The following is a 24,551-nucleotide window of genomic DNA, read 5'->3' on the forward strand; positions in this document are numbered from 1 at the left end:
GATTCTTTCTTTTTTTAGCGTGTGCCCGCCAGTCCTCTCTCTCTCCTTCTCTGTTGTTCTCGCCCGTCTCCGTTTCCTCGCGGCTCCCCACGCCGCTGCAGAAATGCTGCCTTCACCTCCCTTCTGAGCACGTTCTCGCAAGAAGCGAGAGGGGAGGCACATAAAGAGGCAGATGGGCGGACGGAAAAACAGACGGAGACAGCGGAGCCGAACGGACGGAGAGAACGGGGAAGCGGCGGGGGGAAGAGAGGAAGAGGACACAAACGGCGACCAGAAGCAAGACTTTCTTCAAAGGAGCAAAGTAGAGCGGACGAGGAGAAACGAATCTTTCTTTGAAGTGAAGGACAGAGGACGTGTCTCGGGGCAGTGAACGCTCGGACGGTCATCTCACAGTCGACTGGACCTTCAAATACTCCACTCACAAACTCACTCAAAACGCGCACTCTGCACAGGCCCTTCACTCCTCTTTACGCATGCACATCCAAGAAAAGATCGAAACATAAAATCCTAGAAACCGACGTCTCTGAAGACGCTCCACAGATACGCACACGCTCAAACGCTCACAAGATGCGCGCGTTTGTCACAAGCATCTCTCAGTCTAAGTCGCCTCCGTACAAAACCGGCACTGCGAGCATCGAGGGCAGATCTCGATCGTGTACTGTAATAACCGCACAACTCGAGGAGAGATTGTCTCTGTACAAATGATCGGCGACACCGAACTCTGTAGTGATTGGAAAGACGACACCCGAACCCACAAAGAGACTGGTGCAAAAAGGTTGTCCTTCGTCCTATAGACTGGACGAAGTTCCGCCTTTCTAAATAGCATAAAACCAGCAGAAAGTCAATTTCTACTTTCCACGCCAAGCGCAGGGTGTTTCGGGCTGTCCCTCGCCTTCTGTGCAAAGGAAAGGCGACAACCACGTGCAGAACGCCTGGTCTTCGGCAGCTTTTTTTCTCACAAGAAAGACGTGAGATCGAACCTGCTATAGACTTCAGAAGATCTTCGATTCGGATACATTAACGGATAAAAGCTAATCAAGCATGCGAATTTCAGGACCACCAGCTGAACACAGCAGTTGCCGTAGCTGTAGATGAACACGGATTCGAGCGTCCACCAGGTGTCCTGAACCCTCCCTCCCGCCTTTGTGACCGATTGAAATCTTGAAGATTTGTATTTACCGATTCAAGTTCTATCTCGTTCAGAGGACCTCTACCTGGACTGAGTCAGAAAAAAAAAGCAGGTGCAGATCTCTTGTTCAAGATCTGCGAATGAAGGCGTTCTCTTTAGAAAAAAAAAGTGGGGAGGCCACCGTTCATATGCTCTGTCAACACTTGCATTAATATGAAATTAAACAGCGAAAACAAAGAAAAACGAGCCGAACAAACGTGTCGAGAGGAAAACGCCAGCAGACGAAGGTCGACGCCAGCAACCGTAAATCTGTCCTCTCGGGATCTGCTGAGTTGCCATCAAAATTCTGGGCGTCCTTTGTCGAGTTTTGTACACCGATCGAGAAGAAATGGAGGTAGATGCAACGAAAGCGAACGAGGAAGAAGCGAAAATTAGAAAGGTGGCGGTAGAGACCAAACATAAATCGCAAGGAGGGACGGTACTTGGAGAGTGGCGGTTGTGGTGGCTTCTTTCGTGAGCCAGAGCGCCACGGACGCCGAATGTGGACGGCGAGCAAGGCGGGAAGAACACATTTCCAGCAGAAAGGAATAGCCAAGACAGAAAGCTCGAAAGTCGCCTGGACACAGATGTCCGTTCTACGCGTCGTTTACATGGCAGCCAGCCGGGGTACAGACGTCCCAGCGTGCCGCCTCACACACAGAGCCCGCTGCACCTGAGCTTCTAGAGAACAACTGCGAAATCTGGAAAATGTGGAAAGGAGCTGTTGCGTGGACTCCTCTGTAGAGACAAAATGGCTAGGCCACATGCGAAAGACGAGCGTCTGCTGCAGAAAGACGGGTCTTGAAGTGGAGTGAACCCAAACACGAATTCGCGGGGAGCCGAGAGTCCTAGAGATTCTCTCGCCTGTGAACAGGAATTCTCTGGCATAGCGCGTAGTCTGCTGTTAGAAAAAGAGAAGCGGTACACAGAGGGCTGAGGAAAGAGAGGCGACGTTCAATGACAGAGTAGACACAGATGCCATGTCAAGTACGCTAGAGGGCGAACCGGTTTTCCCAGCGAATCTGGGGAGTCAGCCCGCTTCTCGGGGAGAAGGGAAACGGAAAACACACAGAAAAAACAGAAAGGAAGTAACACCTGGCGGGGCTGAGCTTCAGGCCCGTCAGCTACCCTCAAGGGGAACAGAGGAGCCCACAACAGCAGCGCGGGCACCCGGGGCCCTGCGACAGGGCTAGCAGAAGAGCCACCAGGGGAGTTAAAAATGGATGCACATTTCTTTGATTTCTTCCGTATACGTCTAAAACAAAACTCCTTTGGAAGAAGGGAAACACGGAACGCAAGAGGACCTCGCCGCTCTTCACCACTGCCGGAAAGTGAGGGGTCCCCTCTCGCCTCCGCAGCCGATACCATGGCTTGTTACCCGTCGTCAGTAAAGCTATCGAATTCTTCGTGTGCTTTTTGCGGTCCTTCCCCAGAAAAGGGACAACCTCTTCGCTTTAGTCATTGGGGTAACCTTCTTCGCACGGTGGTAATGGTAAACAGCAAAAAACAAGACGGAGGCGGGACAAGTATCTCCGTGGAAGAATCCGACTGGTTCTACGGGGTACCTCATCCCATTCGTCAGCGCGCCCTCCTGTGCCGCCTGCCGGGACAAAGGAGTGCAAGAGGAAGTAAGAGTAACTAAGCGACTGTCCACAACGTTCCCTTCGGAGTTGTCTGTATGCATATACACCAACACAGCCGTTGCTGTGAGGGAAAGAGTTGACACTGTCCAGACCATGCTATCCTCGGGTCCCCCCCACGCAAGACAAGGTTAATCGAAGTTGCAGCACGACATACACCAAACACGGTCGATTTGAACCGTTTTGTTGGCTTTCCAGTAAAACAAGAGTCTCCGTTGACCCGCGAGATATCGTGGAGCGGCATTCTAATTTTGAATAGCTGAGGTATGTCACAGGAGCTAGAACCATAGAATGACCACTGAAGACCGCTGGAGTTTGAGACACTACACCGAAACCGGGTGAAATTGGAGCATTTGCATTTTTTGGAGAGTATATACTACGGGGTGGACTCGTTGTTCAGGTCTTGAAGCTCTGTGTTTTCCGGATCAACGTTCTATTGCGCCTTCCATGATGATCATGTTAAGTGCACAAAGTGTAGTGGTATCCGCATTACAGTTGTTTTCACATGGAATAGGTTTGGAGTATCTCCGAATATATTTTTTCTAGAGAAGACAAGTTCATATATAGTTACAAAGATTGCACCAAGACGGAATGTGTTGCGTAGTGCAGTATCCATGTTACATTTTTTTGCGGATAGGCAGAGTTTTATGAGCGTCCATCCTACAGACATCCACTCTAGATGATAGGGCGTCATAGGATCAGACCTAGATCAGGATTCTGACGGGTGAGCTTGTGAGCGTTTCCCCGTGTAGTACCGGGAATTTTCGACCATCATTGTTGGGGATCTTTCCGCCAGCTGACTTCCCAGAGACATCTGTGTGTCTATGCTCTCGAAGAGAAAAGTCACCTGAGGGTAGAAGCAGCGAATGCGAGACTAGCACTGAAACGGTCGATGATGCTCTTCGAGCACACAACTCAAAAACAAGGTGTGTCCGAATAGACTCATGGATATACAGAGTGCTCTAAAACACGCGCTAGGACACTATAGAGCTTGGGGCCGTTTAGCGAAGATCTTCGAAATCTAAACCAGGAGGACAACCGATTGCCTAGACTCTTCAGCAAACACTGTCTCTGCCGTAGACGCTTCCCTTTCGACGCAATTAGCTCTTTCACTCGTACACGAAGAGACAAGGAATCACATTTACAAAACCTTACATGGAAGATGCACAAAGCACCTTACTAGCATACTGAGATTATACAATGGTGTCGGAAGCCCACAGGCACCTTGTCTCTGTGTACTTGTCCAGGATTTCCGGTTTCACTCCCGAGATCGTGAGCTCAGGATGATCGGCAGCATGTGAATGGACGCTTTCTGACGACCAAGTGGGAAGGAGGGGCTTTCACCCAGGAAAAGGAAATGAAGAGAGGGGCGAAAGCAGACGGAACCAACGGGGGCGCTGCGGAAAGAAAGGCGACGGTGCTAAAACAGCTTTCTTCGTATTTTTGTGTACTTCCGCCCATCTGACTCGAGGGGTGTATAACTGGTATTGTTGTTATTTAACTACCGCTCGGATGCCTAGTTTCGATCTGTATCTGTATTACCTTTTACCACTGGCTTCTCAGATATGTACTCCCACGGGAGATGCCTTTCTTCTGGCACGCGTACTTCGCTTTCACGAAGAGATGAACACTGGGGGACAGAAGAGACGCACTGCTCTCGCTCTGTAGAGATTCTCCTAAAACAAAGCCAAACCAGGGGGTAGCACGTGATAGGAAGTGTCGCGGTCTTGCGTTCTCGAGTGTCCAATCAGGTGCCACGTAGCCTGCTTCTCAACTTTTTGTGAAAGGCATACAGAATGGCCTTGTGTATGTAAATATTTATGCACGGGGAGCACAACCAAGAGGACCTGCATGCTTCGCTCCGCTTTCTACACTCTACCAGGTTCTCACAACCCTAGCTCTCGCCGCATCCGGTCTTGATTATTTTCCATCTCTTTTCTCAATAAACCTTTTTTCTTTCCAGAGGACTGCTTGCGGCACTCGATATTTCGTGGTAGCCGCCATCAGTCCGTCGAGGGAAACAAAGGGAACGAATGGAAACAGCCGTGTAGCGTGTATCGGGCCGGACCGCAATTTTGCATCCCGGGCCCGGAGGAGGTGACTCGTCAGCGATGGTCGGCTGCTCTGCATTCTGAGTCTACGGAGAAAAGCAACAAGTAAGGGCGGAATTTGGAATTGCTCCGTAGCAAAGGACAAACAAAAATGGAACGGAAACCCATGGACACATGGACAACAACTGTACGCCTTGGTACGGAGAACTGGCAGCGACTGCAACCGTTCACTCGCCGAGCGTGTACGATGGGAATGGAGGGGGTTAGCCTCAAGAAGCAGACAGCGACACAGAAGTGAAGCATGAATTAACTGGGAGAAGGGCGAGGAAAGCCACTTTTGCTCTCGATACTTCTGTGGACGGTCCCCTGCCGTTACCACCGCATGCCGCGGATCCGGCTGCGTTTCGATGGTTAACGCGTTCTAGGTTTCCCGTGCATGCTGTTCCCCTCGCGGGCTGCTTGGTACACTACTTCCCAGCGGTCCAGAAAAGTCCCAAGCGCTTCCTCGTCGCCAAGCATGAGGCGGGATGTCGTTCACTGTTGCTGCTTCTCGTCTCCCGTTCATCTTCGGTCTTTTCCACCCCCTTTTTGGCACGCGTTCTCCAGTCGCTATCCCACCTGTTCCCCCTTTCTTCTCAAGCACCCTATCGTTTGGCATACCCGTCCACTCTGCAGCTTGTCCGTGCGCGCTCGCGGTAGATTCACGTGGAGCGGTGCCGGTCGCCAGTTTGTCTTTTTTCACCCATCCTTTTGTTCACAGCTGTTGTCCGACTTGTCACTCTTATCAGCCAATTTCCTCGTCCGGTTCCGATAGTTGACGTATCCGTCAACCCTACTCTGCCTCTCTCGGCCAGTAACTCGGCGGCAAAACGCAAGGCTCGTCGCCGTCACCTTGCCAGCCTGGGTTCGCCGGATTTTTGTCTCCTGTTTGTATTTTTACTTTCGTCTCTTGGAAGTATCGCTGTGTGCCGTAACACTTCACGCTTTGCGACGCGCACCGCTGGTTGATCAGATTCTTCCCTCTTCCGCCGGTGAAGGTTCTGTCCGGGACCGGCCGATATAGATGGACTGCGTGGCAAATCTTTCGTTCCACTGCGGTGTATGTACACGTCCTTCGTTACCCCAGGTGCACGCACATCTCGGCAGCTGTGTTGTAGGCGTTTTGTCTGCGTTTGCTAGGTGTAAGAAGCTGCTTTGCCCCTTCCGCCCTTCCAAGCAGCTTCGTCGCAGTTTATTGCCAAGTGTGCTTTCGTTGTCCCGCGGATGTGTGTGTAAAAACTCACCCGTCTAATTCTTCGGTTGCTCCCATTTGGCGTAGGAGAGGCTCGGTGTCCAGCAGCGGCTTTTTGACGCGCCGGAGTGGACTTTCCTCCGCTACCATGTCCATTATCAACGCAGGCGTCTTACACGTGTGTGCAGACAAGCGAATTCTGCGTTACATTCACCGGGTCTCCAGGTTTTTTCCACACGCTTTCTGCACCCGTCCATTCTGCCCAGTCTTTGCGGTTAAAGGGAAGGCCGACTTTCGGCACTAGATCGAGGCGGCAGTCGTCACAAGACGACCACCTTTTCCCGTTCTTTGGCATCTGGTTTTGGCCCCGTTGTTCCTTCCGCTTGTGCCTCTGGCGGATGAAATCCGTCTTGCGGTTCGGTGCCTTTCGCCGATCTTGCAGCGGTCCGGGGGATGTGTTCGTTTTCGCTGTGTCTCCTCCACGAGAGGAAACGGAGTCACGAGCCTCGTCCCTCAGTGCTGGACCCGCGGAGAGAAGTTTCGGTGTCCCTTTCGCGAAACTGATCTGTGATGCGGGCCATACGCCTTCTGTCGACTGCCGTTGTTGGGTGGATCTCCCCCGATCATTTTTGCGTAAAACAGGCTTCCTTCTGTCGTGATACAATCTCATGTGAACTTGACACAAAGAGAAACGGCTTGTTTTTTTTTGCCTGTTCATTTCCGCGTCTCTACTCTGACTGCATCGCTCGTCTTTGTCCATCCATCTGCTCTCACACTTCTAGCGCCACTTTGACTCTTTTCTAGAACGGCGCCTCCCCCCCCCCCCCCGCAAGCAAAATGATGAAGCGATTGTACACGACCAGGTTTCGGCAGAAATCCGACAGAGGGGAAGGCGACGGAGTGGGGCAGCTCGAGCGAGTCGAATCCCTACTTGTAAAACACGAGCAAAGCCGAGATGGAGCAGGTGAGAAAAGGGCGTCCAGAGTTGTTTGTCCTGTGTACCGTCATGCATTCTGACTCGGTCTTCGTGCTAGCTAGTCTCACCTCTCCTATCTCGCCTCTTCCGGCCCAGTGTATGGGTTCCTTCCTTCCTCCCTGTTTCTGCCTCCGTCGCTTCCTTCTTGACCAGCTTCAGTCTGCACCTGCAATCTATTTCCTTCCTCTCTGTCTACTTTAGATGTCTGTGAGTGAGTGTTCGTCTGTTGTCTCTGCCTCGCCTGGGTCTGTCGTTCCAAGTGTGTTCGCTCTCCGGCGTGCCTCTCGGTGTGCCTGTTCTTCACCGTCAGCCATCTGTTCCCCTGTTGTTCTCACTTGACCATGATGCTCCACCAGTTCGTTCCCTTTCCTCCTGTGTGTGTTCTCAAGGAGGTCTTTAAACTCTTTCCTATCTATATTTTCACTTCCTAATTTTTTCCATGTGTCGTTTCTTAGTTGACACGTCTGTCTCTAGTATTGTTTTAGAAGTTTGTGTAAGAACATAAGGAGGTGATTTCCCAAAAAAGTAAAACGTTCAGGTCATGTATACGTAGACGTAGAATGGTAATATCTCCTTCGTATCCATCTCGTGCGCTAGGAGAGCTCCCCGAAGCAGCGGAGCCGTTTTCCCTCTGCTTTTCTCCACGCGTTGCACTGTTCAGGACTACTTTTCTTGCGTGTTGTTAGAGAGCAGTGTGTCTCGGGATTTGAAAAGCGGTTTTGAACTTCGTTCAGTTCTGCGCCTCCCTCCTGTGTGTGCAGAGGCGGACGACCGGTTGCTCGGGGAGGGCTCTTCTCCCATCTTCAACTTTGACTACTACCAAGACGCAAGACGGCAGGTGTACAACGAGTCTCTTCTGTTCAGAAACACGGCCTTCTATGCAACCAAAGTAGGAACTAAACAGAGAGTGCAAGGAACCATCTCTAAAAAAAAGGGTGCATCTGTCTGGGCAGACTCGTCCACAGAACTCTGTATTTCAGTTGTCCTTTGTCTCTTCACTTTTTCTCGACATCCATAGACACCGGGATAAAACTTGGCAGGGCGACCGAGAGACAAGGCAGAGACGTCAGAAGAGGCGTCGAAATGTTTCTCCAAGCCTGCATCTTGTCTACACAGCGAAAGGGTGAAACGTAGCACAAGCGAGCGGTCCCGTCCTCGTCCATACACCTCCGCATAGACATGTTTGCATATGGACTGGCAAACCGGCTTTCCACACCTTCCCCCCATCCCGCTTGCGACCACGTCCTGTCTCATCGCGCTCGCCGATCCCCCGCCCCCTCCCCGTCCCAGTCGCTGTTCCTCACACTCGTTCACTTTCCCTGCTTTACCTCTTTCCAGGTCCACCTGGAACAGCGTTTCGACGAGCACCACTTGTTGCGAATGCACCTGGAGGCTCTGGAGCGTTCAGAGCGTAACGGACCCGTGTTGATGCCAGACGAGTTTCTCTTTCTGGAGTCGGGAGAGAGTCCTGGGTTCGTCGCGGCGGCGGGGAGCGCGCACGGCCCCGTCTCCCAGCTGTTGGGCTCCACAGTCTCGCCGGGTCCGCTGGGGTCTGGGCTCCAGCGGACGTGGTCTGACGGCGGCGGGCAGGCCTTCCCGGCGCATGCCAGCGGAATGGGAGGCTCTCTGGGGAGTGGGGGGACCGTCGCAGGGTCCCTCCAGCCGGGGGCGTTTCCGGGGAGCGCGCCGGCGTCCCGAGTGGCGTCGCTCGGGACAGCAGGCGCTGTCGCAGATCGAGCCAATGAAAAGGCGGGGGTCGGTGGGCTGCCGGGAGCGGAGACAGCGCAGATCTGCTACGTGGGCGGCGAGCCGCATGCGCTGGACTGGCGTGCGTGGGTTCAGCGCCAGAGACAGCGCGGCTGGTTCACGAACGAGGCTCTGTTCTACATGACTGTTCTGGGCGGGATCGTTGGCGGACAGAACTTCACGCTCTTCTGGGGCCAACTGCAAATCTGGAAAAGCAGCATGTTCTTCCTCCCTTTCGCCGTCTTCATTTTCCTCGTCGGTCTACCCACCATCCAGATGGAGGTGCGCCGCACTGAGCAAACGAGAAGGACACAGACGAGAAAAAAAAGAAAAAGAAGGAAAAGAAGAAGAAAGAAAACCGCACAAAGAACAAATGGAGACGCGTGCAGGGGAAGCAAAGGGCGATGGGGGCCGCAGGTGACGCTGTTGTCGGGGGATGGGAACGTGTGTATCCATTCATGGCTCTACACAGTAGGTGTGAAAAAGACAACTATAGGTCACTCTTTTCTGGTCGATACTGGAGATCGATGACCTGGAGGACATGTTTCAACGTGGGGAGTCGTCTCTGGGTGTGTTCATCTTGCGATGGTGAAAAAACAACTCTTTTCGGGTCTCTGCGGTGCTTGCAGATTCTGATGGGAAATCTGTTCCGAGGCGCGTCCATCAAACAGTTTTCTCAGATCAGCCACAAGTTTGTGGGCGCCGGTATTCTTTGTTTCTTCAGTTGCCTCCTTCGTGTTGTTCTCATCGCCAGTAAGTCGCTGGAGTTTCTTAATCCCTCCTCGAGCTCGCGTGGGCTCCTTTTAGCTTTGCATCGATGCATTTCTTTGCCAAGAAGAACTCTAGCTAAACCTTTTCTCGTAGTTCACTGACTACTAAATACTCTTTCACCGCTTAATACTAGTGGATTTTTCTGAACTATGGTAATGTCCTTACTCTTTTTTTGATACGTAATAATCTCCGCTCACAATTCGAGAAGTACGCTCCCTCAACTTCATCACTCTGTGTCAGGTTAACGAAGAAAACACCTATATTGTATGTATATATATATATATATTTGTGGTTTGGGGGGGGCAACAATATATATATATATATGTATATATGTATTACACACGCCACATATTTATGTGACTTTACGTTTAGAACTCTTTGCTTTGTGCATGCCCATGCGCGTTTGTGCGTGTTTGAGCCTTGAAAACTCGTCAGTACATGTGGAGTTTGGCACCTACATTCATCTGTATGTCTCCAAGCATAGGCTGGGTCAAGAGTGGCGGAAGAATGTTTTTGTGTTACGTCTGTGGTAGCATTGTTCCAGAGTGTATCCGTATATAGGCGAGTGTATGTATTTGAATGTAGGCCTCTGTTTGGTTACTGTTTTGCGTGTATTTGGGTGTTCTCTAGTCGTTTCGTTTTGTGTCTTCACGGGTTATGGTGCTAGTAGATGGACATGAAAAAACAGACGTATTTGACTTCGTTTACTTTTTGGAGTTAGTGTCGTGCGTCGGGGTCTGTTCTCCACTTTTGGTGTTTTTCTCCTCAGAATGCAGTTCGAGTTGTGTGAGGCGAATGTATGTGTATATACTTGCACCAAGGTGTCCATCAGCGTACTCTTTGCGTTTTTCTCTCAAGTTGGACGTGCCGGTTCTTATTTTGTGTCATCTCAGATCGCAGTGCCCAGTTGCTGGTGTACTTTGTTGCGAGTGTAAAGACGCCTCATCCGTGGGAACTGACTGCGCAAGATCTGCATGACTGTCTGATCTTGAGTGGTCACAAGTTTCAGTGTGAGGCAACCATGCACGGCGCCCTTTGTCACTACATCGACGACGAAGATGTGTGTATGGCGTCTCCTACTGGAAAGGTAAGGAGGAAACGAAGGTTTTGTGGGTTTCGCACGCGAATTGTGATTGCTCCCCACAGCAGACGACGAAGCGGTTGCAGCACAGTTTCGATTCAGAACAGGTACTCAAAAGTCGAGTCCTGGGACGCAGGTCTCGATTTCTTCTTTCACATGCAGAGGTGTATGTGTACGTGTAAATCTCAACTGTTTTCAGTGGACGTTGTCCACGGCCACAAGGCAGCGGGCAGAAGGTGTTCACACGACCTCGGTATGTTTAGATGCAGGTTTCTTTGGATGCGTCTCGAGCTCTGTCTTCCGGATTTATAGGCAACTTACTACTACCTCAAGGAGCTGCAACCATCGGCAGTCGATCCAAGTATCAATCCAGATAAACTTCAAGGAAAATATATCGCCACGGTGGCCGTCGTCTGGCTGTACATCCTTGCCTATATCTGGCGAGGCCTCTTCAAACTTGGCTTCTGTGAGAAAAAAGACGTACATTCGAACGCAGCTGCAGCCGCCGCTGGTATTTTCAACAGTCCTACAGACCGTGGGTGGTGTCTGTACCTCATAAAACTCTAGTCGTATTGAGATTACCGTAGGCACTGTAATGTCGCTCTTTATTTGATTCGAATTGTACAGTGCTTGATCGCGGATGCCTCGCCGCGTTGGCTGCTTTTAGAGTTCGAGAAAACAGAAACAGGTTGCTTTTGCGGCGGCGCTCTGGCAAACCAGTGCTGCATTCCGATGACGAGGACCTGTCCTCGTGGACGCAAATGCATGCCAATGTGTCCACGAATGCATGCGTCAGTGCATGCAAGTATATATATATATATATATATATATATACATATATGTATCATGTATACATGCCGAGATGTATAGATCCACATGTAGAGATACGAGGGTATCTGGGATATATACATATATATATATATATAATATTGATGGATAGGTGTGTTGACGCAGGCGTGGAGACACGGTTGTGTGGAATGGGGGAAGAAAGAGCGTGAGTTTCGCGGATCTGCGAATGACATGTTTGTATGCAGTGTCAGCGATCTTGATGTTCGTGGCGGGCGTCCTCTGCGTGACGCTCATGATGGTTTGCTTCTTGGGCGACTCGGACTCGGGGAGAGACATCGGGGCGGTGTTCTGGTCGACCTTTGACATCGGGCAACTTTTTTCCTCGTTCAAGATGTCCCATCTCACGAGTGCGGTCATCCAGTGCATCTTCGATGACCTCTCTCTCGGCTACGGAATCTTCGGCACCGTCGGGAGTTTCACCAAGTAAGACGCGACGGAACAGTGCGTTCCACGACTGTCGTCTCCATTCTCTTGCGGCTTCCGCTCAGTGGACTTGACAAGGCTTCTGTAAACCCAGTACGCTTGCACAGAAACAGTTTCACACACCAATATCGGCACGACTCCCATAACGCACATACAGAAAAGCATACCTACATATATTCATGTACATATATATATATATATATGGAAACACGGTTAGGCCCCTGTACACATGTAGACTCCAGTTTCACATATATTTATGTATATGTGTATAAGAAGAAGTAGAAACTGCCCTACACACTTTCATGTAGATGTGTGTGGAGTGTGGTAACATTTAGGTAGCACTTTTGACGCTCTTGAGTTTGACAGCATCTTTGTCTCTCTGGTTTTTGGACCATTTGTTTCCAGTCGCTGTGCTGTGCGTCTGTCCTCCTTTTATCAGAATTGGCTACAACGCTGTGCCGAGCGTCGCCTACGCGACCTTCGTCAACTGCACCATGTCTCTGGTTGCCTTCGCTGCTCTTCTCGCGGCTATCGGCAGCATCAAGGTGCGTTGCGCTTCCTGTTTGAGTGCCTCTCGCGTGTACCCTTATACCGCGTTTTGCTTCGCTTTTGCCCACAACCATCAAACATGCGCGTTTCAGTACATGCTTCGACGTACGTCTCGAAAACAGGGCGTTGTTACATTTCTTTCGGTGTCGACGTATCTAGCCATGACACAATAGACAGGTACATACGAGTTGACAGTCCCAGCAGTAGCGGTTAAACTATAGATAGATAGAGATGGATGCGGACTGATCGGTGTAGAGATGGATGCGGACTGATCGGTGGGCAGGTATAAATATATAGAAAGATTTATATATATATATATATACTTGCGGGAGCGTGTGAATTTGATGTCTGTTTGTCCATGTGGCTTCCGTTTTCTTATGCGTCTTGTTCATTTTCTTGCGAAGTGTCGGCATGTCTGTTCAGGCTGAAACGGGCGTTTCTGTCAATCACTTGGTTTCTAAGACTCGAGGAGCAACGGCGTATTTCGTCATTTTCCCGGCGGCCTTCACACGTGTCTCTGTACCGAACGTACGCTCGAGACGACCACGGAAAAGACTTGAGTTCTCTGGAAACTCGAATTCAAAAAACTCGAGGAAAGCCGCAAATAGCGAGGACGAGCAGACGATTAGAGGTGGAATAACTCCGGCAGCAAGCGCAGCTGTAGCGGAGGGTTTCGTCGCTTTTGTTTCCAACATAGAGCGCTTCTTCTGCATGCGTTGTTTGTGACTGCGCATGGACTCGGAGACGCCCGTCGTACAGGCACCCCGAGAATCGTCGCAAGTTTCTGCAGATCTGGATCTGCATGCGCATCTTCTGTCTCTCCTGCTTTTCCAGGTTTTTGCCATGTTTCTCTTCGGCGGCATTTTCGTCCTCAACACCCAAGTCGCCGCTGTCTCAATCAACAGCATGATTAACATGGTGGCGGTGAGTGCCAGAGAGAGACTTGGCTCGTCAAACGCATGCAGTTCAGATTTCCTGCTCTCTGTGCGGTCAACAAAGCGTGTTCCAGTTTCTGCGTCTTCTGGTGAGCCGAGAATTCGCACAATTGACGCGCTGTCGTAAATTTACAAAAATGCGAAGGTGTATTCATTGCAGGTTCGGGTGCGAATGCCATTTTCTTTTTTTCCAGGAAGCGCGCGTCTGCCCCAAGAGGCACAGGAAGCTGGTCTCCATAGTTCTCGTCATCATCTGTTTTCTTTTCTCAATCCCCTTCTGCGGCTCAAACCAACAAGTGGTACGAGCAAGCAAGTAGTTTTCGTGAACACCCGAGAACGGCACAGGCAAATGCCTTCTTCCTTCCCTGATCTCTCGTCTGTATTTCTGTCTTCGTCTGCCTCCTCCTGCTCATCTTGGCGTGCATCTTCGGTGTTCCCTGCGGCCCAAGCCAGGCGAAAAGAGCAAAGACTCGCGCTGTGTGCTCCTTTCTAGCGATCTGCATGTGATAGTTGCATTACATCGACAGCCGTTCGAAAAGCTCATACAGCGAGGCTTGATACACATTTTGCATTCCTTTCGACTGTCTCGACAGAAGACTCAGTTGGACTTCACCACGTCTCGCATGTGTGCGTTCGCCTGTTTTCTCAGAGTTCTCGCCGTGATTTCTCTCGTGGTTGTTCTCGCTCTAGCTGCTCGTTCCACATATCCCGATTCGTGTGCGGGATTTTCTCCTGACGGCAGACGCCCCGGGATCTCCAGCGACTCAGGAGTGCAATGAAGCCTCGTCCGAGGCGAGTGCCGTGAACGGAGTTCTGTCTTGTCGCGCGGTCTTTTCTCTGTCGCTGTCTCTCTCGTTGCATGTTTGTTTGCGCGTCGGTTTCTCCTCCTGGACGGAGTTTATGCATCGTTTCTCCGTTTTTAGTTTCTGCTTTCGACTACCAGTACTGTCTACTGCACGATATGTCGCGGCATCCAGCGGAAACCTGGAAAACGCCTGTGTATGGAGTTGCTGCCGCGCGATGGCTGTAGACCTCTGGGTAGAGAGTTCCCCCTCGTCGGCCGTCTTGATGACACAGAAGCGCGTGCATCCGTGCAAAACTGTGGACATCTCTGGAACGGCTGCGTCGTGCATGCGTGGAACTCTGTGCGTTTTCTATCTCTCAGCGCGTCGACTACTTCAGGTACTTGATGGTGACGTTTCTGAATCCCGTGGTGATTTTGTTGGAGGCCATTGCTCTTGGATGGTTTCACAATTATCGCCTACAGATTCGCATTGCCGGAAAAAAAGGTACGAATGGAACCAGGCTTCTCCTTCTTCATTTCCTGCGAGGACAGACCACAAAACGAAAGGTCTGCATGCAACCGCCTTCAGTTCATGCATGCACGTGCATAAAAACCCACACTGCCGCGAGTGGCAACCAGACAACTTCAGAATAACCATACATATGTGTGTGGATATATGTATGTATAGATTATACTTATATATATATATATATATATATATATATATATATATGTAGGTATGCATGTATATATATATATATATATATGTATATAGGTATGTGTGTATGTATGTGTATGCACTCACGTGTAGAGGCATATAAAGAGAGAGACGCTGGGTGTGGGGTTGTATTTTCCCTGGGCATGCGGCAGGAGAGCTGTCTGACGTTACATGTGGCTTTGTGTTTTTTTTCTGACCTGCAGCGTATCTTTGGCACCTGTCAGCGTCTTGGATTTTCACAGTGGTGTACATCGCCTTGATGGTGATTTTAGCTGGGTCGTGGTCGTCATCCATTCTCGTCATTCCGGTCGTCAACTCGGCTTTGGCGGCGTTGTTCGCCTTCATCTTCAAGGAACCGCAAGCGGCGCCCGACTTTGCTGTGAGTCAGGTGGTTGACGACGGGTCTTCTTGTTTTCCTTTTCGAGGACTTGTCTCCCGGCTTTCTCATTTCCCATCGCTTTCGACTGAGAAGGCGCACCCACGCAACGGCATCCCTCGCCGGTCGAGCGTCTCTCCACACAGAGAGGCGTTTCCGTCAACGCATGTCGATATCTTTCGCGCAGCTACATCCATTTACGTCTATGCATGAAAGTGTACGTGAACAGGTGTCATTCTGCATGTGCTTGCGCGCCGGGTCGTAGGCTGTATCTCTGTGTCTGCAGAAATGCGCCGGTGGGGTGTAGATTTCTCTCGTGTGTATGCACTTCTTTCTTCTCGATCGGTCGCTCTCGGGAGAGGCGGCCGAAGGCAGAGTCCGTTCGGGGCTGTGCCTGTTTTCCCTGGTTGGACAGGTCCGTCTGCGTAGCTTGGAAACGGTTTCGCTCGGTTCTTGTGGCTGCTGTGTCCAGACTCGCTTTTGGGCGCTTTGGCTGGGGAACATCGAGACGTTCCGACGGGACGTTTGTCGTGTGACCCTCTTCCCTCCGCGTTCAATCCGGCCGGCGGACGTTTTTTTGAGTTTTTTGAAGCGACTCTTCTGCTGCTGCTGTAGCACGGGTCCCTTCTTTCTCTGTCGACCCTCCATGTACTGGTCGTTCTGCATCAGATACGTGGTTCCAGGCGCTGCGTTCCTGCCCGTCCTTCAAGGTGCGTTTTGTTTCAGCTTCCACTTCAAACCCAAGCGTCAAATGCGTCGAGCTGCACGGCCTCTACGTCTTCGTATGTGCAGAAGATGGGTCGCTCCACCACAACTTTGCCGCGTGGGCGGAGTCGCGAGAAAAAAGCTTTTTTTTGCCTCGACAGAAACAAGTACAGAGACTAGTGCTGGACTTCGTTCTACGTCAGGTTCTCTCGGTTTCTTCTTTAAAGGAAACAAGAACTGGAAAAGAGGCTCTTTCGTTGTCTTTTTCAGGTCTGACAGAGTTCGACATGCGCTGGAGCAGCATGGCGCCTTCTGCGAACCTCCGGAACTCGGGCCTCGCCCTCGTCGTCGTCGCATATGCTGCTGCGGCTCTCATTATCTTCATTCCCCAGGTCAGCTGTGTAAACACACCAGAGAGGTCACAGGGTAGGTCAGAAGAAGATCGAGCACGCGTTCGTCAGTTGATCTTTTTTACAAGCCTCGTGGTCAAACACAGAGCCAGTTCTGGGGATTCCAAGATGCCTACTCGCAGAGGTGTGCGTACTCATGGGTTCGTGCAGCGTTTGACTTGTATGTAATCCACGGGAATGTGTATGGACTTTTCGACTGCCTTGCCTGGTTTTCTCCGTCCTCCCCTCTCTTCAGAGCCCTCCTCTATGCGAATGTTTCATTCCCCGACATGCCTTGCACTGCTCTCTTCTCTGTTTCCTTCGGTCTGTCCCTCTGTCCCTCGGCCTTTCCAAGACCGTGCGTCACTGGTTCTTAAGCTCTTGAAGGTCTGCGTCTGTGCCGGATTGAAAGTGGCGAACGTGATTAACGCGTACCGTGAAGAGACGTCGCGTATCGATTTCTCGCGCCTGTTTTCTTCGCTCCGCATGCAGGTCCATTGGTGGTTGTGTCCTCCAGCTGAGGACTACATGCCCATCAAGATGTTTCCCCATCACCCGTACAAGCCGCCGCCAGCCACTCCGCTGACGCGCTCGATTTCCCGGCTCTTCCAAGAGTTTCTCACCTCCTCGACGGAAATGTCTCCACATCTCACGGGTCTCGTGGCGGACTGTCGCATGCAGCACCAGAGACAGACGCAGCTCTTGCGCGAAACCGCTCTCGCTCACCACGGAGACGGCTCCGAAGCCTATCGCGGCCCTGGCGGGTCTTTACCCGACATGCGCGTGCGCGGTCGGAGCTACGGCAGCAACGACGGAAGCGACATCGCTCGCCGGCCGGTTTCTGCGAAACGTAAGTTCTGCCGCTCAAGGGATTCAAGCTCGCTGGATCTTTTTCCAAAATGCCACCTGCGACTCACGCCTTACGTCAGAGTTGGCGAGGGGGTACGCAGACGGCAGGCCATCAGCATGCATATGATGCATATATATATATATATATATATATGTATGTATATATATATATGTATATGTATGTATATATATAATATACGCATATGTAGATCCTTGAGGAACAACAAGAGGCAAGATGTTTGAAGGAAGGCGCGTGAATGTCTCGGCAGAAATGCAGGCGCAAGTGTCGGGAGGGACGAGCTGTCGGTTTTGAGCGCTGTCTTGTTTCAGAGAAGCGAGGCGGTTCGTGTAGAGCGGCAGTAAACTGCCAAAGGTAGAAGTCTCTGACAGGAGTCTTTATAGAGTTTGATAGTTTACAACATTTTAAAACCAAGTTTTTATGTGTAGTCGTAATTTTCAAAAGCTCCACAAGCTGGGAGTTTTTAATTTTTCCAACTCTTACGGTGATACTTACTGCTCCAGTCGGAACGAGTGGTGGACTGTAATGCCTGCGGAGGTGAGTCGTGGTTTTGGCCTTTGTATTTGTGTTTGAGCGCGTCTTGGGTTCTTTAAAATCCATCACTCCACCGTCTTCGAGTGACACAGTTGTAGATCACGGATTACGGAGACAGGAGACAGATCTTTACGTTCTCAAGGCCGGTTTCTTTCGATACACTGGTGTTCCCTTCTTGTTATGTTTTCTCTGTCGCAGCCTCCAAGTCTTAACTCACGAGGTCGGCTGGATTCGCCACATGACTCTCTCCAGACGCATCTCGAAACAAAAACAAGCGCAACTGGCTTTTTCCGTTCTCTTTCGGATTGAGAATTTGCCTTTGTGCTGACGTGCGTTTTTTCGGTCCCCCTTTCTCGTGTTGTATGTGGTTATTTGGTGAAGGGGGTGCCGCGTTGGTGCATGAGGTTAAAGAGAGGCGTTTAGAGAGCTTCGATTGTGGTTTGGAAAGGCGACTCGCGTCTGCCTCTCTTTTCTCCAGACAGCTTCTCCTCGCTGTCTATTTGTGGAGGCCCCGTCCGAGAGGTCCCACAAGCTGTGTCGGCTTCGATGCAGGTAGTCTGCAAACCTTACAAATCATCGGCCGCCGTCCGGTTTTACAACGTACAGCCGATACGTATTTGTAAGATGTTTCAGAGACGCACGCGTAGTTTTTTCTGTGTCAAGGTGTTTAGCTGCTTAGGGCGGCAGAGAGTGCTCTAGATTCAGAGGGATACATAAACAGCCGCTCGGGTGTGGCTGTCACCGACACCCGGCATGCATGCATCCATGCATCCACCTTTTGGCGTACGCACGAGAACAAGTTGCGTAAAACGTATTTGTCTCGGCGTGTTCGGATATACAGTGGGACACAGGAGGGAGGATGTGAATGGAATGAGCTGTCTGGCATTAAAATGCGACAGACCGCGCGTGAGTCACAACAGTTCCTTGCGGGATCAGCTGCAGCGAAGCCGCCTGCGAGTCTGCCAGAGCTTTTTGCCGTTTTTGCCTTTGCGAATGGACGCGAGAATGTCCGTGTTTGCGTAACGCACAGCGACTGGAGACAGTGAAAAGGCAACCGGATATCGCGCTGCTGCGGTTCCACAGTCGCCGCAGCGTGAAACGCTTCTCGTCTCTGTTTCAGTCTCCGGTCTCCCGTTTGCTCCAACCTGTAACCTTACTTTTGGCACAGCGGTAGCATGCAGCGTTGTTTTGAATTCCTGCAAAGGCTTTCGTTCTTCGCATTCCCCGGGTTCATCCCCTCCGTGAATCACGCTTTGCAGACTCGGCAACGGAAGCTCGGCGCCGAAAGGCCGCCAAGCCGACAGAGTTGGCCATGGGGAACGAAACCAGACGGAAACGGTTCTAGTGTACGCAGCCAGAAGGAGGCTGTTTTCATTGTATAGATGCAGTGCACGCATGTACGTGGGGTATGTCTGTCGAGTTTTCAGACCATCACGGAAGGCAGCAGGGGCGTTCCTTACAAATACCATTCGGCATCTCTTGTGGACAATTTATTTGTAATGGTTTCGCTGCGCTGGTCATTCCAGAGGAATATATAAGCGCGGTGTGATCAACATATGACATTTCACAAAAATACACTTCCATGACACCCTTGCCATGGAGACAAAACTCATGTGTTCCCACGCCCACAGCTCCCGGCTGTCGCCTGAAAGGTTACAACGAAACTGTGAGACTTTCTCTCCGCTAGCTTTCAGTCCTTAGAACAGATAGTTTCGAAATTTTTTCATTTCTCCAATTAGTTCCAGCATGTGCCATCGTGCAGCTTCCTGACTCCAAAGCATTGCAAGTAACACAGATTCTGGTATGTCTTGCCGTCGACGCCGCACATCGGAGTGAAGGATTTGTCGCAAGGGCATTCTGAAAAGAAAGTAAATGCCCAAAAAAGGCGCACGAACAGAAGGAAAGAAAAAAAACCAAATTGTGCGGATTGCATTCGACCGTCTACTTCAGTCATCTCATAGGTTGGCTGGTGATGAGTTATATGAGTGTGACAGTTCCTTCAAACCGAAAGCCGCTTGTAAGAAAGTCAGTCCAATTTGGTATTATTGGCATTTAGCGTCCGTCACTTACATATTAGGATAGCAGAGAGCTCACAGGAACGGACCTCAAGCACAACAAAACTTGCTATTGAATAATATATATAGATAGATAGATATATTTGAATATGGAGATGCACCGCAATATTTGCGTGGACAAGGCGAAGAAAAGGCACTGCTGGTATTACCTCCTTATCGATACAAACATGGATGCTAATGGGGTAGAGGTGGGGGAAGCAATGAGTAAGATAAACAGATGTGTGTATATGCACGTCTTTACGTACAACCCGCGCTTGTACAGCACAGCTGAAGCATCTTACTTTCCTGCGCAGTCGGGTGATCTGAAGGCATAGCAGAGACGCCACAAAAGCGAAGCGACAATACAGTGTAGCTCTCACTTTACTCTTGTCCTGCCGTTCCGTTCTCTTTAGAGTCAGCATCGGATTTTGGCACGCTCTTTTTTTCCATTCAACCTGTCTACCGACATTTTAATCGTCGCGGAAAACAGGAGTGCCCGCCAAGTACGCATCCTCGCGTTAAAAGACGGACGCATCCAGTCACACAAGAATGTAGTATAACTGTATCATTGTTCATAACGAACGCGTATAATATATATATATATATATATAGGATGTAGATAAAACAGAAATGTACATACACACATAGTGCGATGGGTGTGTAATTCTCCATCCATATTGCTGTCTTTCACAGCTTGTCATCAGAGGAGTAGAAGCAAAACCGTCGACATACTCTCCCCGACTCGTTTGTACAACCTGAGACATAACAGTAGACTCCCAGGTAGATGCTTTGAAAAACAGGACGGAAGAAACAAACCTACCGTATCCCTTGCAAGGTCCCGGATGATGCTGGCCTGCACCGTGGCAGTCGCGAGTGCATTCGTTTGCGTACGTTTTTCCGTCCATGCCGCAGACGAATGCAGCAACAACAGGGCACTCGCAGGCTGCAGAGTATGGATGAGAAAACAGGGGGACACAATGGCAAAACACGTGAGAAAACCTGTGACGGACGGCGGTAGAAGCTGCAATTTCAATTCTGCAGAAACGGTTTCCCTACGTGGAGGCATTGGTGTGTCGAGGTCATCTTTGGCAGGTGATCAAAGGTCAAACACAACACAGTTCGTATACATATGCATTTATATATACAGCTACAAATACAACCAGAGAGAGAGAGGGGGGGGGCTGGTAAAGACAGATATCAGTACGACGGCGCCGTGGTGCGACACACTCTACGCAGATCTTCCATACACATGAGCGACGTTAGTGACGAGTGCGTTTTGTGGGGGCATGACCTTCTATGTATGAGTACGAGCGTGCGAATGCACATCTAGCTCATGCATGGATGAAGTCAAACGTTTATCACAAAAAACAATCCATCCAGTTGTTGTGTCCATCCGGAACGGGAAGGAAAGACCTACTTCAAAAATGTCGAGGGAATCTGCATTTCCTACTGGAAAGGTGTGAACGTCATACCGTGGGTATATTGTAGGCGTCTGTGTGGCTATCGACGAGCGTCGGAGTGTCTACGACTTTGAATATCTTATGCGCTTCCCACGCGAACCAGCGTCAGTGTGTCTGCATTGGGATTAAGGTAAACCCTAAACGTTACCCGAAAAAGACGGACACAACATAGAATCTCTTGTTTATCTACACTTTCCTTCAGCTCTTGTGCGACAACAACCTACTCTTTTTTTGTCCGCTGGCAAGTGTCACAGTAACTGTCTTCGTTTTTGTGAGTTGGTCCAGGCTGGGTCCTCTCCATCCGACTGGAGCTGCGGCCACCTCCACCTCTGCAAACCACAAATCCAAAATGAAAAAAACGGTGTTTTCCTTCCGAAACATGAGTCCTCAGGTAACTTGCTGCCTCGCCGGTATTCTTGTCGCGCGTCGCCTGTTACGCGGAACTGCGGTACTTTGTGTGTGCGACAGCAGGACACGAAAATCAGGGATTTGTCACTTTTGTTCTGCAACCTCGTGAACGCCCTTCCACACTATTCACTCTGGCTCTTTTCGTCTTTTAGGGTACAGACCACGTGATCAGTGATCTTCGGATGAAGATGGGTGGCACTGGCGAAAACAGAGTGTTTCTCTCAACTGCTTGGTTTCTCCCGGCCTGTTGTCGTCTAGATGAAACATCCCAAACGAAGCCGTTTGTCTTCCGCGAAGCAACGAACGCTTTTCTTGCCCCTTCGTGCGGGCCGTCTTCTTTCTCACCCGCTGGAGTGCAAGGTCCCGGATGCGCGGGCTTTCGGCCTCCACACTCGAGCTCACACATGTTCCCCCACGTCTGTGCGGTAACGTCGCAGACAGGCATAAAGGTCCAGTCGCACTTGTTGATACATTCCTCTGAACAATCCACAAAACTCACACCATAACGAACTCCCTTATTCGTAGTTTCTCCATCTTACCTTGTACCTAGGCTTCTAAAGCAACAGGGTAACACGAAGAGTAGGCTGAACTCTTCTCGGAGGGCCATGCGTTAATGCATTTGAGGATGCCTGTCCAGCGAGAAGGGAAGTCCAACGACTTTCAGGTGCTTCCTATCAAGTTTATTTATTCACGTGTGGTCTATCCAGCAGGAGAGAGCGTTGCTTGCCGCGTTTGTTGTTGCTCATTTGTGGGGTCCGTCATCTATGCAGACAGGGTACAAAAGTTCGACTACACTGTCTGTACCCTTTACATTCATTCGCCGGCGCATGTGTGAGTCTCTGCGGTCCCCTAAAACAGAGAGAATAGATGACTGACGTAGCAATGACCATAAAAGCACAGCTTTGCCGCATGTTTCCTCCCTATCTTCTGTAGGTGTCGCTTAGACCCCAAAACTAAGACAAAAGGAGTTCAGATTATCCTGTGAACTCTTCGAAAACATAACGGCATCGGAGGGGTTATACGCCTAGTATAATTCCATTTGACGCAGCCAGGCGTTATGAAAGGAGAAGAAACACCTGAGAAAGCAGGCTTCACTTGAGCTTACCGAGTGATTCATGAATAGGAACAGGCTCAGCCTTTCCAGCTTCTTCTTCTGCAGGAGCAAACGAAATCGTGTGAGTAGTACAACCGGTTTGCTGAGGAAGTGCATCTGAGTAACACCGTCCTGATCAGCAGATTCGCGGTATTTTGTGACAAAGTCGGTTCCAGTTTCCCAGACAGGCGGCAGCACAGGAACGAAGAAAATACTGAGGGCAGTTGCCGCTTCTTTCCTTCGAAACGGTGTTTTTTGCGCTGCAGTATTCTCGTCGCTGGACTACGCAGCATACTCCGGAGGGAAAAACTGTTCCGTCAATATTGTCACAAATGTAAACGACACAAACACACGACAAAATGTCCGTTTAATTAGCCCTCTGGTAATCTACCTTTTTTCACACCCTGTTCTACCTCCACAGACGGGTAACCCTACAATGTTCCCCTATGGTCTGAAAACGCATTTCACCAGCGGCGTCTTGTTCGAAGACAAAACAAAACTTCTGTTCGAGAAGAGGCCCCCGTTTCGCTGCCTAAGTTGACATAAACTGTTCTGGCTAGAGAAATCGCCCCCCATTTGAACCTTTCACAGCTAGATGCAGTCTGCGGAGATAGCTCATTCCAAAGGCAACGGAAAGCTCAGGGACCTGCGCATTGACCGAATTTTAAGAGCAAAGGGTCTTCTTTCCACACTCCTCTTTACCTGTTTTGTCGCACGGGCCTGTGTGAGCGAGGTCTACATTCGCGCAGACACGTTCGCATTCATTTGCGTAAGTCTTGCCGTTGACCCCACATTGGGGATCAAAGATTTTTGGACACATGCAGACTGCGAAAAGGACAAAGCATCAAACCAAAGAGCGGGATTCGATTATGAAAACACATCCGACACTCTAACGCGTTCACCCTAAATGGCCGTCTACTTGGGGCGGCAGAGGGGGGGGACGGATTTTTCTGCCGTGAAACGAAGTAGGAGACGGGAATCCTCAGTCCTTTACGGAAAACGAGACTGCGCGAGCATAAGTTTTTTACCGAAAAAGAAATTTTTACCGAAGAAGAGATAGGAAGAATGACAGGGTAGACATGTGTCGATGAGAAACCCTTGAGGTTGAGTTAGCCAGACTCAATAGGGCTAGTCAGTTCTACGTTCCAGTTGTTCGTGCGGTGAATAAACTGCCATCTCCCTCCTCAAAACCTTAATTCAGACTTAGAACGTCGCTAGTTCGTCGATGTTGAAAGTGTATTCTGTTCCGCTGTAATATCTTTCTCACAGTGACGGGCAAGGGTCGCGCACGGGAGTATCGCGATGCACACTCACGAGTTTGTCGTTCCGCTGCCATGCCATTGCACCTGAGAGGCAGCAGGCAGGCAACCATAAGAACGGCAGTACATTTGCTCTTCATGTTGGCAATGTCGCTTTAAATTTACAAGGGTCTTCTTCCAGGATAGAGCCAAGTTGCACCGAAGACTGTAGAAAAGGGATTTACCCGGGCGGGCGCTACCTCGGCTGAGTGCGGACTTGTGACGCTCTCGACGAGAGGCTTTGCTTCTAAGAACCCCACGACGTCTTTGAGGAGGAAAAATAACTCCTGTAGAATGTGTAAGGACACGAGTTTCACGCTACAGGCTCCACAAGAGCTGATCTTCATCGCTTCCTGCTGGATAAATCGAGGAGGTCATGTTTGCATAGCAGCGCTTGTCGTCCCTTGTTGTAGGCCTTTGACCCGCGCCGGATCAAGCAACGGA

General features: G+C 50.3%; 2 protein-coding genes across 2 annotated transcripts; one reads left to right on the plus strand and one right to left on the minus strand.

Moving 5' to 3' along the window:
* The first annotated feature begins 5,382 nt into the window (after positions 1–5,382).
* Positions 5,383–19,455, plus strand: TGME49_208420 (Sodium:neurotransmitter symporter family protein). Its single transcript, XM_002369584.2, has 17 exons — positions 5,383–7,054; positions 7,828–7,955; positions 8,405–9,094; positions 9,442–9,565; positions 10,477–10,670; positions 10,977–11,130; positions 11,699–11,936; positions 12,376–12,481; positions 12,909–13,013; positions 13,320–13,409; positions 13,615–13,719; positions 14,586–14,709; positions 15,126–15,301; positions 15,771–16,008; positions 16,274–16,395; positions 16,885–17,242; positions 17,993–19,455. Exons 1-17 carry the CDS (start codon positions 6,928–6,930, stop codon positions 18,004–18,006), a joined length of 3,093 nt encoding a protein of 1,030 aa, XP_002369625.1. The 5' UTR covers positions 5,383–6,927; the 3' UTR covers positions 18,007–19,455.
* Positions 17,997–24,503, minus strand: TGME49_208430 (serine proteinase inhibitor PI-2, putative). Its single transcript, XM_018779419.1, has 8 exons — positions 24,124–24,503; positions 23,512–23,634; positions 22,822–22,869; positions 22,062–22,193; positions 21,533–21,637; positions 20,669–20,791; positions 20,151–20,171; positions 17,997–19,651 (listed from the first exon to the last, which is right to left on the minus strand). Exons 1-8 carry the CDS (start codon positions 24,206–24,208, stop codon positions 19,530–19,532), a joined length of 759 nt encoding a protein of 252 aa, XP_018638486.1. The 5' UTR covers positions 24,209–24,503; the 3' UTR covers positions 17,997–19,529.
* Positions 24,504–24,551: the final 48 nt, after the last annotated feature.

This window comes from Toxoplasma gondii, chromosome Ib (assembly GCF_000006565.2).
Source record: "Toxoplasma gondii ME49 chromosome Ib, whole genome shotgun sequence".
NCBI lineage: Eukaryota > Apicomplexa > Conoidasida > Eucoccidiorida > Sarcocystidae > Toxoplasma > Toxoplasma gondii.